The sequence below is a fragment of the Schistocerca nitens genome, chromosome 4 (assembly GCF_023898315.1).
Source record: "Schistocerca nitens isolate TAMUIC-IGC-003100 chromosome 4, iqSchNite1.1, whole genome shotgun sequence".
NCBI classification, from domain to species: domain Eukaryota; kingdom Metazoa; phylum Arthropoda; class Insecta; order Orthoptera; family Acrididae; genus Schistocerca; species Schistocerca nitens.
In genome coordinates, this window is record NC_064617.1 from 864,193,760 (window position 1) to 864,209,945 (window position 16,186).

Genomic DNA, 16,186 nt, shown 5'->3' on the forward strand with positions numbered 1-16,186 from the left:
TGTGTGGTACAGGTCAACTAGTGCCAAATCTGTTGACCCTGCCTTGAACGAAGCTTGCAGGTCAATTACCATGTGCCTAAAACTCGCTGATAGGAAGATATACTGTCTTGCTGGCACTGTTCCTCCAAGTGCTTGCCAAGAAGTTGCTGCCAATCAAGAACAACTGAAGGTTAACAACATTGAAGCACACCCTACATTTAGCCTTCAACAGTCTCAACTTAGGCTGAAACTGAGGAAGAATTTCCTCTAGATGTCAAACCCTTTGGAACTACATACACATAAGGCAAGCTGCATGTGAATATCTTCCAGATGGTTATAATGAGGACTGTGGTGTTTGGAGGACCCTTAACCAAGTAAGAACTGGTATTAGTTGGGCTAAGTCATTGCTTTCGACATGGGGCTCCACATCAGGGAAGAGCAAATGCAAATGTGGCTAACACAAACAGAATGCCTTATGTGTCAATGCCTTCTCTGTCCACTTTCATGCTCAGAACAAGATTTGTTGGTTGCCATAATCAGTGCCCTAGGTGTGGCTCAGTTTTGGAGAATTGTTATCTGAATGTAGATTTGACCAATTCCTTCATATTGTTAACCTTTTTTGTTTTTAATCTATTTGCCAGGTGAGTATAATTAAAGTGCAGCTACTCCAGAGGTCCAGTGTGAACTGTAATTATTATATGGCAGCAAAACTTGGTAGATATACAAATATGTTAATGTGGAACAGTTTCACACTGGAAAAAAAAATTAGTTCCAATTTTGGCCACCAGGTGCTAATTTGGCACTGTACACTGTTTGTATGGTGGTATGACAGCCATGCTGTAATTTGACAAGCTATAATGTGCATGAACAGTATGACTATCAAGAAGAGAGACTATGTGCTGTTAGTGAAACTGTTTTGTGTGAACAGGAGAAATTAACTGGTGACATTACTTTGTACTATAATTATTAATAAAGGGTGATCCATAGCATCAGCCGAGAACCAGTAGATGTACATCTGGTAATTGTGGGCTCAAGGATGCAACAGTTTGAAAAAATTCGAAAACATAGTGCCGCCCTGCCCGCTGAGCACCTAGCCAGCCGGTTACGCAACCCGCCTGGCTCGGCGCTAGGCCGGTGCACCAGCAGACGCGAGCTGTCAGTGAGACGGCAGACGCGCTGTCAGTGAGACAGCAGACACGCGCTGTCAGTGTGACGGCAGACGCGTGCTGTCAGTGAGACGGCAGCGCGCGTACGCTATAACACTTTCCCGCTGGTGTGCACTGAGTGTAAGTCCGTTATCAGCATGTTATGTAACCAAGGTCACCCATTCTCTATATAAGCGGGCAGTGCACACCAGCGGAATCATTCCGCTGTGAGCTCTATCTGCAACAGCATTGAAGCACTGTGCCTCATCGACATGTGTATTGTCAACACCGCCACCGCATGCCTGTCTATAAACATATTATTAGTCTTGAAAATAAACTTGGCACTAATGGCACCGCACAATCTATTATTCTGAATGGACCTATATTCTTCTGTGGTTGTTGAGTTAATTTCTCACTTGATGTCACCATTGGAGCAGCTGGCAGTGGGTGGTTTACACTCGCTATTGTCCGCTGTGAAAATGCTTCCCTTCCAGGACTTGAACCTTTTGCCGACAGAGATGTCATTGCCTGCAAGACCTGGCACTGTGGAATCGACCCAAAGACCCAAAGTAGACCTGCATTGAGAGAGTATTGCTGAATAGAAGTTCTGAGGAGAGGCCTGATGTCATTAAATCAGTTTAAAGAAGACAAAAATAAAATTTGAAAATGCAGATGAGCTTCGTTGTGGCACCTGGCATAATGTTACAAAGCAATATGGAATGGAATGAACACGTAAGGACGATTGTAGGGAAGACAAATGGTTGACTTTGGTTTGTTGGGAGAATATTAGGAAGTGTTGTTAGCCTGTAAGGGAAACTGCATATAGGATGCTAGTGCAACCTGTTCTTGAGCATGGCTCAAGTGTTTGGAATCTACACCATGTCAGAATAAAGGAAGACAATGAAGCAATTTAGAGGCGAGCCACTAGATTCATTACCAATAGGTTTGAACAACATGCAAAGATTCCAAAGAGCCTTCAGGAACTCAAATGAGAAATACTGGAGGCAAGGGAATGTTCTTTCCAAAGAGCACTATTGAGAAAATTTAGAGAATCAGCATTTGAGGCTGACTGCAGAGGAATTCTACTTCCACCAATGTACATTCCACCAATGTACATTTCGGTTAAGAACCACAAAGACAAGATTAGAGAGATATGGAGGAATACAGATAGTCATTTTTCCCATCACTCTATTTGTGAGTGGAGCAGAAAAGGAAATAACTAGTAGGGATACAAGGTACCCTTCACCATACAATATATGGTGGCTTGTGGTTTATGTATGTAGATGTACTTGTAAAAGTAGATCCCAGTGAAAGTTATTGATGAGGTTGCTGTTGCTCCAGCTGACTATGTAGTGCATGTCCCAGTTGCGCTAGTGGTCATGCAATGTCATGAGAATTGTACATCTTATGGTTAACAGTACAGAAATTTTTGCAGTCTGTTTTACACTGGTTCCTGTATAAGATCCACATGGTGCAGCAAATGAGACCTCATGATATGCAGCAAAGTTCTCTTCGGTTTCTTGCATGGATCAAGCTGATGACATGTGGTTGGGCAATATTCTGTGGAGTTCAAGACACATTTTACACTAAAGTGTGCAGTGTATACACAGAACAGTGGAATATGACGTACTGTTAAACCACATGTTGTGCATGAAGAGCCATTGCACTTACCGAATGTGACTATGTGGTGTGCATTCACAAGCACCTTCATTCTCAGTCCATTCTTCTTTGAAGAGAATTCCTCCAGAGGGCCTGTGTGATGATCTGTGATGTCTGCATGTTATTGAGGCCTCATCATACAACTGTATTCCTTGCTTTCGAAGTGCACATCTGTCTGGAAACAACTGTTTTCATGCAAAGATGGGGCAACACCTCATGTTGCTCATCCAGTGAGAGTCTGGTTAATGCTACCTTCCGCGTGAGTTCACCTGATCTGAATCCAAATGACTTTTGGTTCTCTCTACATGATTCGAAGGTCAATATGCTCAAGCACTTTGCTCAGATTCCACCACAACACCTGCGAGGAAATATTGACCACGTCATGTTATGGATGCAGCATCTTGTTGATATCCCTGATGCTCACAGTGAGCAAGTTGTGTAAGCAGCGGTTAATAATAAAATCAACATTAAGCTTTTCTCACTTGTTTGATCTTTTCTGCCTGTGTTCTGTTCCTAGTCCATTACATATGGAAACATATCTACACATCCTTCTTATATTCACAGTGCCAAGTTTCCAACTGGTGGCCACAACTGGAACTAATTTTCTTCCATTGTAAATTGATTGCACATTAACAGATTAGTATATCCATTGTGTTTCACTGCCATACAATAATTACAGTACTACACTGGACTTCTGCAAATAGTTGCATTTTAATTATAACCACCCAGCATATATAACTACTGTTGTTTTGTAATCATGCATATATTTAATTGTATATATTTAGCATGCTTCTGGCAGGAGATTTAAAAAAATAAAATAAAATAAACATTAATCTATATCCCACAAATAAATAGAATACAGACACATTGTACTTGCTATGACTGCTACATTCCACTGAAAGTGAAAGAGTATTGGATCAGTCCAGTTTATGTCACAAAGAAGAACAGCTTAGATTGTTCTTCCCCCTCTCTACCTGTGTTGGGGTCACTGACCTGTTCCATCAGTGGCCAATATGATCCATGAAATGAAAGCATATTCAATTATGGAAATAGATGTAAATAGTCTGCCTATATCAGATAGAGTGAATCAACCTGGCAAAAGAAATATTTTGCAAAGTTGACAAGTCTTTTCTGGAATTTCTAGTCTTAAAAGTGTGTGTGCACCTTTCCTACATATCCCAGTAATCCCTAATTTCACACAGCTCAATTTTATTGGGAATGGAACCTAAGTGAGGAGAAGTCCAAGAAAAATAATATGTTTTTTGATAGAAAAGGTGCCACCCTTATGTACATATTCAGGAACTGAAATCAGATATAGACCTATTGTGGTGTGAATCTTATGCAGATAGAGTACTCCAGAAAAAGCCTAACCAACAAACAGGGTGCCTATTCCCTTTATTTCCTTCATCAGTCCTTTAAAAGCTTCATTACTTGTTAGAAGACATTGTTTGCCTTGCAGACTGCACTCTTCATACGTATCCTTCGAAATCAAATGTCACCTCTAGGTACTTGATTCCTCCTAGCTTACCAACAGGTTCTTTTAACATTCCTGCTCATCCCATAATTGATAACCCTCTTCTCTATTGTACTATGGTCATTCTCGGGAGTTTTGCAATTACTACAATATTACCAAAAGTAAATATTTGTAGCATATTTTACCGTAATCTTGTCCTGTCTTATTTGATACAATTATTACTTTTACATGAGTATTCGAAATATGTCTATAACTGTGTTTGTTTACATTACTTAGCAACTACAAAGATCTTTACAGTGCTGCATTCACACAGCTTTATTGAAATTACAAAGAGAGTTAACTAATTACAACCCAAACTGTTTGTTTTGTATAAACAATGCAAATACAAAACATTGAAGGTACAAAACAGGAGTTATATATGAAAATCTGTCAAGATATAGCAGATTTTGGGTGACCTGATTATTGAACTGTTCTTAATGTGTTTTCTCATTCTGGTACATTACAACAGGATGATACTGTCAAATTTTGCAGGGTTATAAAAATTGTCTTTAGGAACACATTGAGGACAGGAACCTCTGTGTAGTAACAGCATTGAATAATGATACAGGATGTCAGAGTTACAGGGACTAATACTTGTTGCAAGGGCAACCTCTTCAGAGCAGTTACACGCTGATGGACTGCAACTAATGGAGTACCCCCAAGATTCTGTCTTAGGTCCCATTCTGTTTTTGTTTTACATAAATGATCTACCACTTAACATTGGGTGTCACTCAGTTTTATTTTCAGATGACACATCTTTAATCATTGAAAGTAACATTACAGATCAAATTCCACAAACTGTATAAAATACTTAAGGGAACTTAGATAACTGATTTGAATTAAATGGGTTAAAATTAAACATGGAAAAGACACAGTTAATGCAATTTAAAACAAAACGAGCAAAGTAAATGATATTCAGGTCAGTCACACAAACCAGGATTTGCAGGAAGCTAGCTGTCTGAAATTCCTAGGAATGCAACTAGATAAAACTCTATCATGGGCGTCACACATACAGTACCTTACAAATAAATTAAATAGCCTAGCATATGCAATGAGAATATTGTACAATGCTACCAGTATGGGCATAAGAAAAGTAGTATATCACAGCTGCTTTGAGTCAGTAATAAGTATGGAATTGTGTTTTGGGGTAACTCAAACCATATGTGTCAAATACTAAAACTTCAGAAAATCATCAATAAAATCATGCACAATGTAGGGCAGAGGAAATCATGTCGCCCACTCCTAAATGACAACCTGAAAATTTGAGCAGGAGAGAGCAAGTACTTAGGACTATTAATTTTAAAAGTTTGTTACTTTTGAAGAAAAATTATTAATTGCTTAATTAAGTAATTATTCAGTACTTTATATTATATTACTGGTATTATAAGGAAAATTGTAAACAAGTTTTTTGTGTTCTGACAAGTCTCCTGTACTTTTAAGTCAAGGCTTGAAATTGTTTGTTATGAGACAATAAATGTCTACTTCTACTATTGTAACTACTTGATTATTGATCTGTTCTTAATGTATTGTCTCATTCTGGTACATTACAACAGGATGATACTGGCAAATTTTGAAGGGTTATAAAAGTTGTCTTTAGGAACACTTTGAGGATAGGAACCTCTGTGCAGTAACAGCGTAGAATAATGCTACAGAATGTCAAAGTTACAGGGACTAACACTTGTTGCTAGGCGACCTCTTCAGCAACAGTTACACGCTGATGGATTGCAACTGAAACTACTTGTAAGGAGCCTGACAGCATTCAGGGTGGTAATGGTATTGCACATGTTAATGCCTGTCACAATAACACACACTTGCTGCCAATGTTCTTTAGCATCACATTGGATGACATTTCCACCAGATGAATGATCCTGTCCACAATTTGTTCCTTGATATTCCCTCTACATCACCTTTATGTCTGTTAATATTGTTTTACATCATTTATGTTCTAAATTACACTGCATTGTGGCACACTCTGACATGGATGGATGCCAAAGAGAATGAGAGTGTAGACAGCATCTGGCTACTAAAAGTATTTCTACTCCTACATCTACATGGATAATCTGCAAATCACATTTAAATGCCTGGCAGAAGGTTCATCAAACCACCTTCACAATTCTCACTGATTCCAATCTCATACTGCACACGGAAAAACGAACACCTATATCTTTCCGTGCAGGCTCTGATTTCCCTTATTTTATTATGTTGATTTGGGAGTGATATTAAGGCAATTAAAAGTGTGAGAAATGCAGGTGTCTGGAGGAGGAGGAAGAGATGCCTTGTGGAAAGATGGGTGTTTGGAGACAAAGAGAAGCACAGTAGGTCTTTCTGGTACAGCGAGTAGGGGAAGGGTAATGCTTTCTAGATGTGGTAAGGGTGTTCAGAAAATATGAACAGAAGGACATAAAACACAGTACAACTAATAAGAAAAGGAGGAAAAACAAGAGAGAAGGAAAGAGGCAGGGGAACTGTTGTTGTATGCAAAGACATTAAGAGTTGAAACTGCAGGAGGTAAGGCTGAGGAAAGAAGAAAATGATGCAGCGAAAGAAGGGGGTTCAGCAAGATGGAATGATAAAATAGATGAGCTAGAAAAAAGAACATGCAGAAAAATAAACAAAACACATGATTATACTTGAAATGATAAAGTTGTGCAGAAGGGTAAAACAACTATGTGCAATTTCATTTTCAGATGTAATTTATCATTTCAGTGTCTGTCTGATGTGGTTGGTGGGGACAAAACCTATTGAAATTTTTATGATTTATCACTTTTCATTGTCTTTCTGTCCTAAACTTAGCATCTAACATCGGCAACCCAAGCCAGCTGATATTTTTTGTGTATACTCTTGTTCTAATCTTAGAATGACTTGACAATTGCAGTTAACACAGATAAGGAGGGAGCTATGGGTGAAAACCATGGGCTTCAAATTTTGCATGGATAAACGTATATATACAATGTATATATACCACTTTTAATAACTTACACAGTGTTTTAATCAGCATGAAGCTCAACTGGCTGACACAAGTTTTAAGAAATCATTTAGGTTCTGGGCTCCATCGGAGAATATAAGAAACACATTCTGCAGCCACACCTGAAGGATCTCAGTTTACTAGGAGAGTTATGTAAGAGCTATGTTAGGAACGATGATGCCAGTCTTTTTTCCCCCCTCCAGAAACAAATTACTTCTTTTTGAACAGGGCTCCATTTTAAGAATATACACTTTTCCCATATGCCAGCCATTTTTATAACTGCTCAAAAAATTAGGAAGTTTCAGTTCCTCTAAAATGCCCCTCTGTCTCAACTATAACATCCTCGTTTGTGGTATTTTAATCTGTGAGACATTTATTCATGTTGGGGAATAAGCAGAAATTGCATGGAGACAGGTCAGCCAAATATGGCACAAGTGGCAATAATTCATGACACAATTCATGCAGTTTTGAAGTGACAACTCCGGATGAATATTCTGGTCCATTGTCATGGTGAAACAGCAGTTCCTAATTTGCCAAGTGAGATTGTGTTGACTTAAATTACTCATCAATATCTCACTGTAGTAGTGTCAACCAATATTCTCCTTCTGCTTTTTCTATAAATTATGTGATTACCAGACACTTTGCACTTAAAACATCACTGCCATAACTTTTCCAACCAATAGGATCTTTTTTGTCCTCTTTGGAAAAGATTCACTGGAAGCAACTCTTTTTTTAATTTTTGCTTCACTTCTGGGTATAATGATGAATTCAAGTCTCATTAGTATTGTCAACTTGATGCAAAAGTCCTTCAGAACTCTGCAACTCTGCTTATACTGCTCAGATCACAGTGTGAAAGCTGATTTTTTAAAATTATATGTTTCAGCCTCAGGTCGCAAAATTATCAGTCTCTACTTATTATCAAGTCATCATCAGAAGGTCTATTCAAAAAGAAAGAAAAGGAGAAGTAAAATACTAGCAAATGAAATTACAGGCCAAATTAAGTTCTACAGTCAACTATACGCACTGTAATATGTTACATAATAAATTGTCAACTGCAGATGCACACAGAAGCACTCAAATGTAAACATATCTGCACTCTGATTGTTGGAAATGAAGGCTATAGTTGACTATGTAAAATGGTAATTCTTAAACCAGAAGCACATGATTAAAATATTCACAATCTATATTTTAAAATTACATCTCTTATATCATTATGCAGTCAATTGTAGCTTTCAGTTCCAACTATCAGAGCACAGGTATGTTTCCTTTGTGAGTGCCTCTCAAACCCTCTACAACTGTTTCATAATGTACTGCAGTGTGTGTGGTTCTCTATAGAACTAAATTTGGCGTGTAATTTAGTTTGTTAGGATTTTACTACACCCTTTTTTTTATTTTTCCAACAATTCATCTGATGTTCATTGTGACAGAATCTCCAGCTGCAATGAATTTTTTAAATGATTTCATGATGTCTTCAGCTGACATTCTCTTTATCTGATGTACAGTTGCACAATTTTGTCCTTAGGCCATTTTCAGGTATCTAAAATGGAAGCATTATGTATTGGATACATTAGTATCAATTATGAATTTAACACAGGAACAAGTAATATCCCAAAATATGCTAGCAGAGTTATAAATTACTTTAAGGACAATTCTTTAATGGAATATTATGCCATGTATGGCTTTGCTTCTATGGCTGCTTGTAATTCAAATAAAACAAATTAGAAATAGTTTTTCATTATTTTAGGAACAAGTTCCATTTGCACAATTGTTCCAAATCTCTTATATATATGGTTGATGTTTTTAATTTATTTACATAGGAAGATTATAATTATTTTACAGAAATTCATTAATTAATCTAAGCAAGTCTTTGTTCTCTATTATATTTGACTACAGTTCATTGTTGGTGTAAATATGATTGTATGTAATTTCTTTTAAAAACTTGTAAATATTTGTTCTATTGTTGTATGAGCACGTCATTTTTTAGTAGTTCTTACAAAGGTCCAACCACAAAACTCTAATGAAACAATACTGAAAACCATGAAAATTGAGTAAAATCTTTCGTAATCTGATTTATGGTTGTATGATCTTTCATATTTATCAATAAGAATAGCAATACTTATTCATTCTATGGTGCTACAATGCTTTGCTGCATGACATAAATAGTTGTCTAGGAATTTTCCATTTTTCACATCTTTTTGTTCTTTTAAAACTCTGTCCAATGTATAATGCTTCTGTTTTAGATTCTTGAAAATGACCTGATGTCAAAATTGTACGATTGTACATCAGACAAAGAGAATGTCAGCTGAAAGCATCACAAAATCATTTTTTTTAAATCATCTGATGATGATTTGGTAATAAGTTGAAACTGTTAATTATATCACTTGTGTGACCAGAGGTTTAAATACATAATTAAAAAAAAATAAATAACAAAACAATCACTGTATCTCCCTAAGGCAGTATGCAATGCCTATGCTGTCAAAACTGAAAGGCCCACCCAAATTTTTTTCTTCATCAACCACATAGAATATTAGGTACCATTCTTGTTGACATGCACAGGAGCTCTGCTATTCAGTGCATTTCCATCCATCAGGCAGGAAGAATTATGTTTTGGACTTTATCATTTTTTCAGTAACCACTTCTGTTGGACATCTTAGCTGGCCTCTATCAAATGTAGATTGGAACAATATTTAACTGTTGTCAATGATGGTGGATGTTTACCATCAGTAGTATCCAATTTCATTTTTACCCTGTCACTCATTTCCTCATTCAAAAACGAAAAGCGAATCACTGAACAATACATTATATCTTCCATCTCAGCAATAATCACATAGCCCAACTTGCTGATATGGCTGCCAAATCCAATCACATCTATTGATTTTGTTCCAATAAGATCGATGTGTTAAGTTCTGTCTGTGAAGAAATCCTGACTGCAGTGACAAATCTTGTCCAGTGCTCGGTAACCTCATATTATTTCACTAAATGACAGTGCAAAACTGTTTCAACTGCCTTCTTACAATCAAGAAACATGGCATCAACCTGGAAGCCAATGTGTACTGTTCTCTGGTATCTTGATCAAACGGAGTCAGCTGAGTTATGCAACGTCTCTGTTTTCATGATCCATGTTTGTTGTTATAGAAGAGATCATTATGTTCGAAAATCATCAAAATATGTAAACATAGAACATGTTCCACAATTACACAACAGATTGCTGTCAGTGTATAGGCCTATAATTATATGCATCTGTCCTACAACCCATCTTGAAAGCAAGGGTGACCTGGTTTTTCCTCCCCCCCCCCCCCCCTGCAGCCGCTAAGTACACTTTATTGACCCGGTGATCTCTTGCTAGAAAGGGAGCAAGTTCTTTCACATAATCTCTATAGAATCTACTAATCAGTGTCATTTTTGTTTTATAGTCATCTAATACGTGGTGGAATACAATGGTAAAACCAACATCTGCTCTTCAGCCATAGATACCAACTGAACTAACCTCATAAGCACAGTACATCATTCTAAAATGTGGTCGGATCTTGCACTGTCATTATTTTGCGGAACCTTTCATTAGCTGTTACTTAACTGTGGTTGTACTGTCATGATTTTTCATGAGCATAGCACTTAAAAATCAAACCTTACAATTCTCTCATTCTCAGGACGTTAGTGTGGTGACAAGAGCTGTCAGAATTTCTACAGAGGTTCAGCCAATCACTGAACTTGTACGTTTCATTTTTAAGCAAATTCTGTTCTTTATGCATAGTTAGATTATGAAAGAAAATTTAAAACCTACTTATTCTGATGAATATAAACAAGGCAACCTTGCTGGCTATCAATTATTTTACCCTGTTACTAACTTTATCATTTAATGGTGACAATATTATGAAAAGGACAGATTACTACTCACCAAGTAGACAAGGTGCCGAGCCAAGTCAAGCAATAGATATAGACTGCAACACATTTGAGATTCTAGCTGTGACGAAGCAAACTGGGATCTTTTTTTTTTTTTCCTCTCTTGTTTGCCATCTGCCTCCTTAAATTCGTTTCTTCACGTTTAACTAATTACCATTCACTTACGTGAGTATAATCTGCATTTTCATAAAAGAGAAAGGTTGGCCTTCAGTTTTAAAGAATATAACACCAGATCTAGTTTCGTGCTTAGTTTTGTGTATGTCATCAATTTCCTAATTTCTTTTGACTATTCCTAGTTAATAACTTTTGTTATAGTATGAAAACAGTAATTGTTTTCTAACTTAAATTCTATTGTTGACTTATAAACAAACATAAATTCTGTACAAATTTTAAACATTTGGAAGACAAAACACTGGCATTCTTTAAGTATTTATTTGGCTCTATTCAAAAAACATGTTAGCAAAGCCATCTCCTAATTAATTCCAAAGCAATAACCAGTTTCATCAAAATTATTGTTTGTATAACTATATCTGTTAATTTCATTATTTAAACAAATAATTCAGCTTAACCCTCGTGGTAGAAGAAACTGTTAACAAAGAACCAATTTTTCAATGTATTCACTTAATTTAATGAGTTAAGTTTTAATTGTAATTTCTGTAAATTAAACATCAAACAATGTATAGTTCCAGTATCCATTATTGTGATAATATATAAAGGCCTGATTTTTGATCCCGAGACAGGCAGTCCATTGCCGATTTTCAGGTGAGAAACCCATGCTGGTTAGGTCAACAACAATGCAGCAACTTAACTGCAAAATAAGTGTAACCCGATTACGCTGTGTGTTAAAACAATGTCAGTGTCTATTCAATATGTACTGTATTATTCTGCAAGAACTGTGAATTGTGTGGTTAAGTTTTTACCTATTAATGAGGCTTATCAAAATTTGCCAATAGTTAACTGGCCACATAACTGTGAAATGCAACTGTGCAACTGTTGGCTACATCATTTACAGTTATCAGTGTTGAACTTCTCACCCCCCCCCCCCCCCCCTCATTTTTCAGCCAGTATCACAATGCAGTATATCGACACTGAGGACCATCAATGAAGAAATAAAGGAGGCGAATGTCACATGGCCAGAAGGCTTCCTTCTAAAGCAGAACACAACACACAAGCACAACTCACACATACAAGAACATCATCTCTGCCCTCAGCAGCCGGAGTGCCTGTTTAACAAGGTGCAGGTTACCCAATTACAAGTAAATAAAAAAATTCACTGTTAGTGTGATGCAGTACTCCCTTTTTTCCGAATATGCTGAACTTCCCTCCTTATTCCCTAATACATGTATATTAAAACAGTCAACAAGTTTTGTGAGTGACCTCTTTCATCTTTAAAGCATTTGTGCAATATAATGTACAGAAATAAAGCTACACAAACAGAGCATAAAATGACTTTTCCCTCTTTTTCCTCCCTGTGATCTTCAATTGACAACTTGTGGGAGGGAGGAGGGGTGTCTCCTGAAAATATGCTGTCTGCTGTAAAATGTGTTCGATAAACCCTCTGCCAGGCACTTAATGTGATTTGCAGAGTATCCATGTACATGTAGATGTAGATGTTAAATCAGCTGACAGCTGGTATGTTTGTGTGTAAGGCTTTCTTTCACATCATAACATTTTGCAAAAATGACTTGCCATTAACAAATGAGCATTTGCTGGGTCTAGGTGCAGAGGAGGGCGCAGCCGCTGAAGAAGGCACAACTGCAGAAGAGGGTGCAGCGGCTGCACCAGAGGAAGGTGGAGTGCCGGCCGCAGAGGTGCCTGCAGGAGTGGAGCAGGAGGCAGCCCCAGCCCCTGCCGCAGACGCGGCTCCGGCAGCAGAGCCGAGCTCCGAGGCAGGCGATGGCCCAGAGGCGGCAGCTGCCACTCCACAGGAGGAGGACCAAAAGGCTGAAGGGGAGGCACCGTCGGCCTAGCTTCTCTGTTTGTCTCTGCTGGCTATTGCTACATGTGATCTGTCAGTATAATAGAAAATAAACTGTTTGACAGTATGGGTTCAAAGTTCATGATGGCAGCACTGTGCACTTATATTTTTTCTGTGTACAAGTCTACATCTACATCTGCATCTACATTTATACTCCGCAAGCCACCCAACGGTGTGTGGCAGTGGGCACTTTATGTGCCACTGTCATTACCTCCCTTTTCTGTTCCAGTTCGCGGGAAGAATGACTGCCGGAAAGCCTCTGTGCGTGCTCGAATCTCTCTAATTTTACATTCGTGATCTCCTTGGGAGGTTTAAGTAGGGGGAAGCAATATATTCGATACCTCATCCAGAAATGCAACCTCTTGAAACCTGGACAGCAAGCTACACCGCGATGCAGAGCACCTCTCTTGCAGAGTCTGCCACTTGAGTTTGCTAAACATCTTCGTAATGCTATCACGCTTACCAAATAACCCTGTGACGAAACGCGCTGCTCTTCTTTGGATCTTCTCTATCTCCTCTGTCAACCCGTCCTGGTACGCATTCCACATTGATGAGCAATACTCAAGTATAGGTCGAACGAGTGTTTTGTAAGCCACCTCCTTTGTTGATGGACTATATTTTCTAAGAACTCTCCCAATAAATCTCATCCTGGCACCCGCCTTACCAACAATTACTTTTATATGATCATTCCACTTCAAATCATTCTGCACGCATACTCCCAGATATTATACAGAAGTAACTGCTACCAGTGTTTGTTCTGCTGTCATATAATCATACAATAATTGATCCTTCTTTCTATGTATTTGCAATACATTACAATTTGTCTATGTTAAGGATCAGTTGCCACTCCCTGCACCAAGTGCCTATTCGCTGCAGATCTTCCTGCATTTCGCTGCAATTTTTTAATGCTGCAAATTCTCTGTATACTACAGCATCATCCGCGAAAAGCTGCATGGAACTTCCGAAATTATCTACTAGGTCATTTATATATATTGTGAAAAGCAATGGTCCCATAACACTCCCCTATGGCACGCCAGAGGTTACTTTAATGTCTGTAGATGTCTCTCCATTGAGAACAACATGCTGTGTTCTGTTTGCTAAAAACTCTTCAGTCCAGCCACACAGCTGGTCTGATGTTCCATAGGCTCTTACTTTGTTTATCAGGCGACAGTGCGGAACTGTATCGAACGCATTCCAGAAGTCAAGGAAAATGGCATCTACCTGGGAGCCTGTATCTAATATTTTCTGGGTCTCATGAACAAATAAAGTGAGTTGGGTCTCACACGATCGCTGTTTCCGGAATCCATGTTGATTCCTACAGAGTAGATTCTGGGTTTCCAGAAATGACATAATACGCGAGCAAAAACCATGTTCTAAAATTCTACAACAGATCGATGTCAGAGATATAGGCCTATAGTTTTGCGCATCTGCTCGACAACCCTTCTTGAAAACCGGGACTACCTGTGCTCTTTTCCAATCATTTGGAACCTTCCATTCCTCTAGAGACTTGCGGCACACGGCTGTTAGAAGGGGCGCAAGTTCTTTCGCGTACTCTGTGTAGAATCAAGTTGGTATCCCATCAGGTCCAGTGGACTTTCCTCTGTTGAGTGATTTCAGTTGCTTTTCTATTCCTTGGACACTTATTTCAATGTCAGCCATTTTTTTGTTAGTGCGAGGATATAGAGAAGGAACTGCAGTGCGGTCTTCCTCTGTGAAACAGCATTGGAAAAAGGTGTTTAGTATTTCAGCTTTAAGCGTGTCATCCTCTGTTTCAATGCCATCACCATCCCAGAGTGTCTGGATATGTTGTTTTGATCCACTTACTGATTTAACGTAAGACCAGAACTTCCTAGGATTTTCTGTCAAGTCGGTACATAGAATTTTACTTTCGAATTCACTGAACGCTTTACGCATAGCCCTCCTTATGCTGACTTTGATATCGTTTAGCTTCTGTTTGTCTGAGAGGTTTTGTCTGTGTTTAAATTTGCAGTGAAGCTCTCTTTGCTTTCACAGTAGTTTCCTAACTTTGTTGTTGAACCACAGTAGGTTTTTCCCATCCCTCACAGTTTTGCTCAGCACATACCTGTCTAAAACACATTTTACGATTGCCTTGAACTTTTTCCATAAAGTCATGTCATGCTTCAGTAAGGAAACAAGCTTTCAAACGTGTTTATCCTTTTCATCATAAGGACTGAGATTATCTGAGGGCAGGATTTAGTTTAACAGAGAAGCAAGGCTTGCATTATTTACATAATAATGATAAATTGTTACACAACATAGGCAATTGCAGGTCCAGCTGTAGAGAAAACTGACTCTGTCATCCAACTAGCAATAGCCAGATTCCAGTTAAAAGTAGGGCATGTCATTTCCTTGCAATGCAAACACAGAGAATAATCGTGGAAAATGCCATTGCAGGCAGCTGTGATGTCTTACTGTGAATGTAATTAAATTTATTAAGGATGCGAATGAGTAGAAGCTCTGAAAGAAAAAATAGTGGAATGTGCCAACAATATTATAAGTTAAATTAAGTTGATGATCTGCAAATTGTGGACTGAGAGACACTGTGTAGAGCACGGGGGATTTGAATGTCTACAACACAGAAGAAGAAGCAAAGTGTACATGAATAAATGCCTCCTGGTGATATGGAAAAATGCAATACCAGCCAACAAGTTCTTCAATAACAAGAATAACTTTGAAAGTAGACTGGGGGAGGGCAGTGAGAATTTGGATCGAGAAGTGGGGCATGCCAGGGTAATCCGTGCAGTTGTGTGAGTCGCTTTGCAAGGTGGCTTAGTGGCTAAAACACCTGCGTAGTAAGCAGGAGACCCAGATTCGATTCTCACCCTTAGTACAAATTTCAATTTGCTGCTTCAGTCATTATACATGAAAGGATATTGCAGAGACATGGCTTAGCCACAGGCTGGGGAATATTTCCGGAATGAAATTTGCACTTTTCAGTGGAGTGTGCACTGGTATGAAACTTCCTGGTGGATTAAAACTTTGTGCAAGACTGTGACTCAAACTCAGGCCAGAGTTTGAGTCTCAGT

The 16,186-nt window shown here is 38.4% G+C and overlaps 1 protein-coding gene across 1 annotated transcript in view; it reads left to right on the forward strand.

Annotated features, from left to right (window-relative positions):
- The window catches only part of LOC126252622 (uncharacterized), a 79,117-nt gene extending 65,986 nt beyond the window's left edge, over positions 1 to 13,131 (forward strand). The window contains exon 4 of the mRNA XM_049953523.1: positions 12,881 to 13,131. Within this exon, the coding sequence (XP_049809480.1) occupies positions 12,881 to 13,131 (251 nt within the window). The remainder of the gene's footprint in view (positions 1 to 12,880) is intronic.
- Positions 13,132 to 16,186: the final 3,055 nt, after the last annotated feature.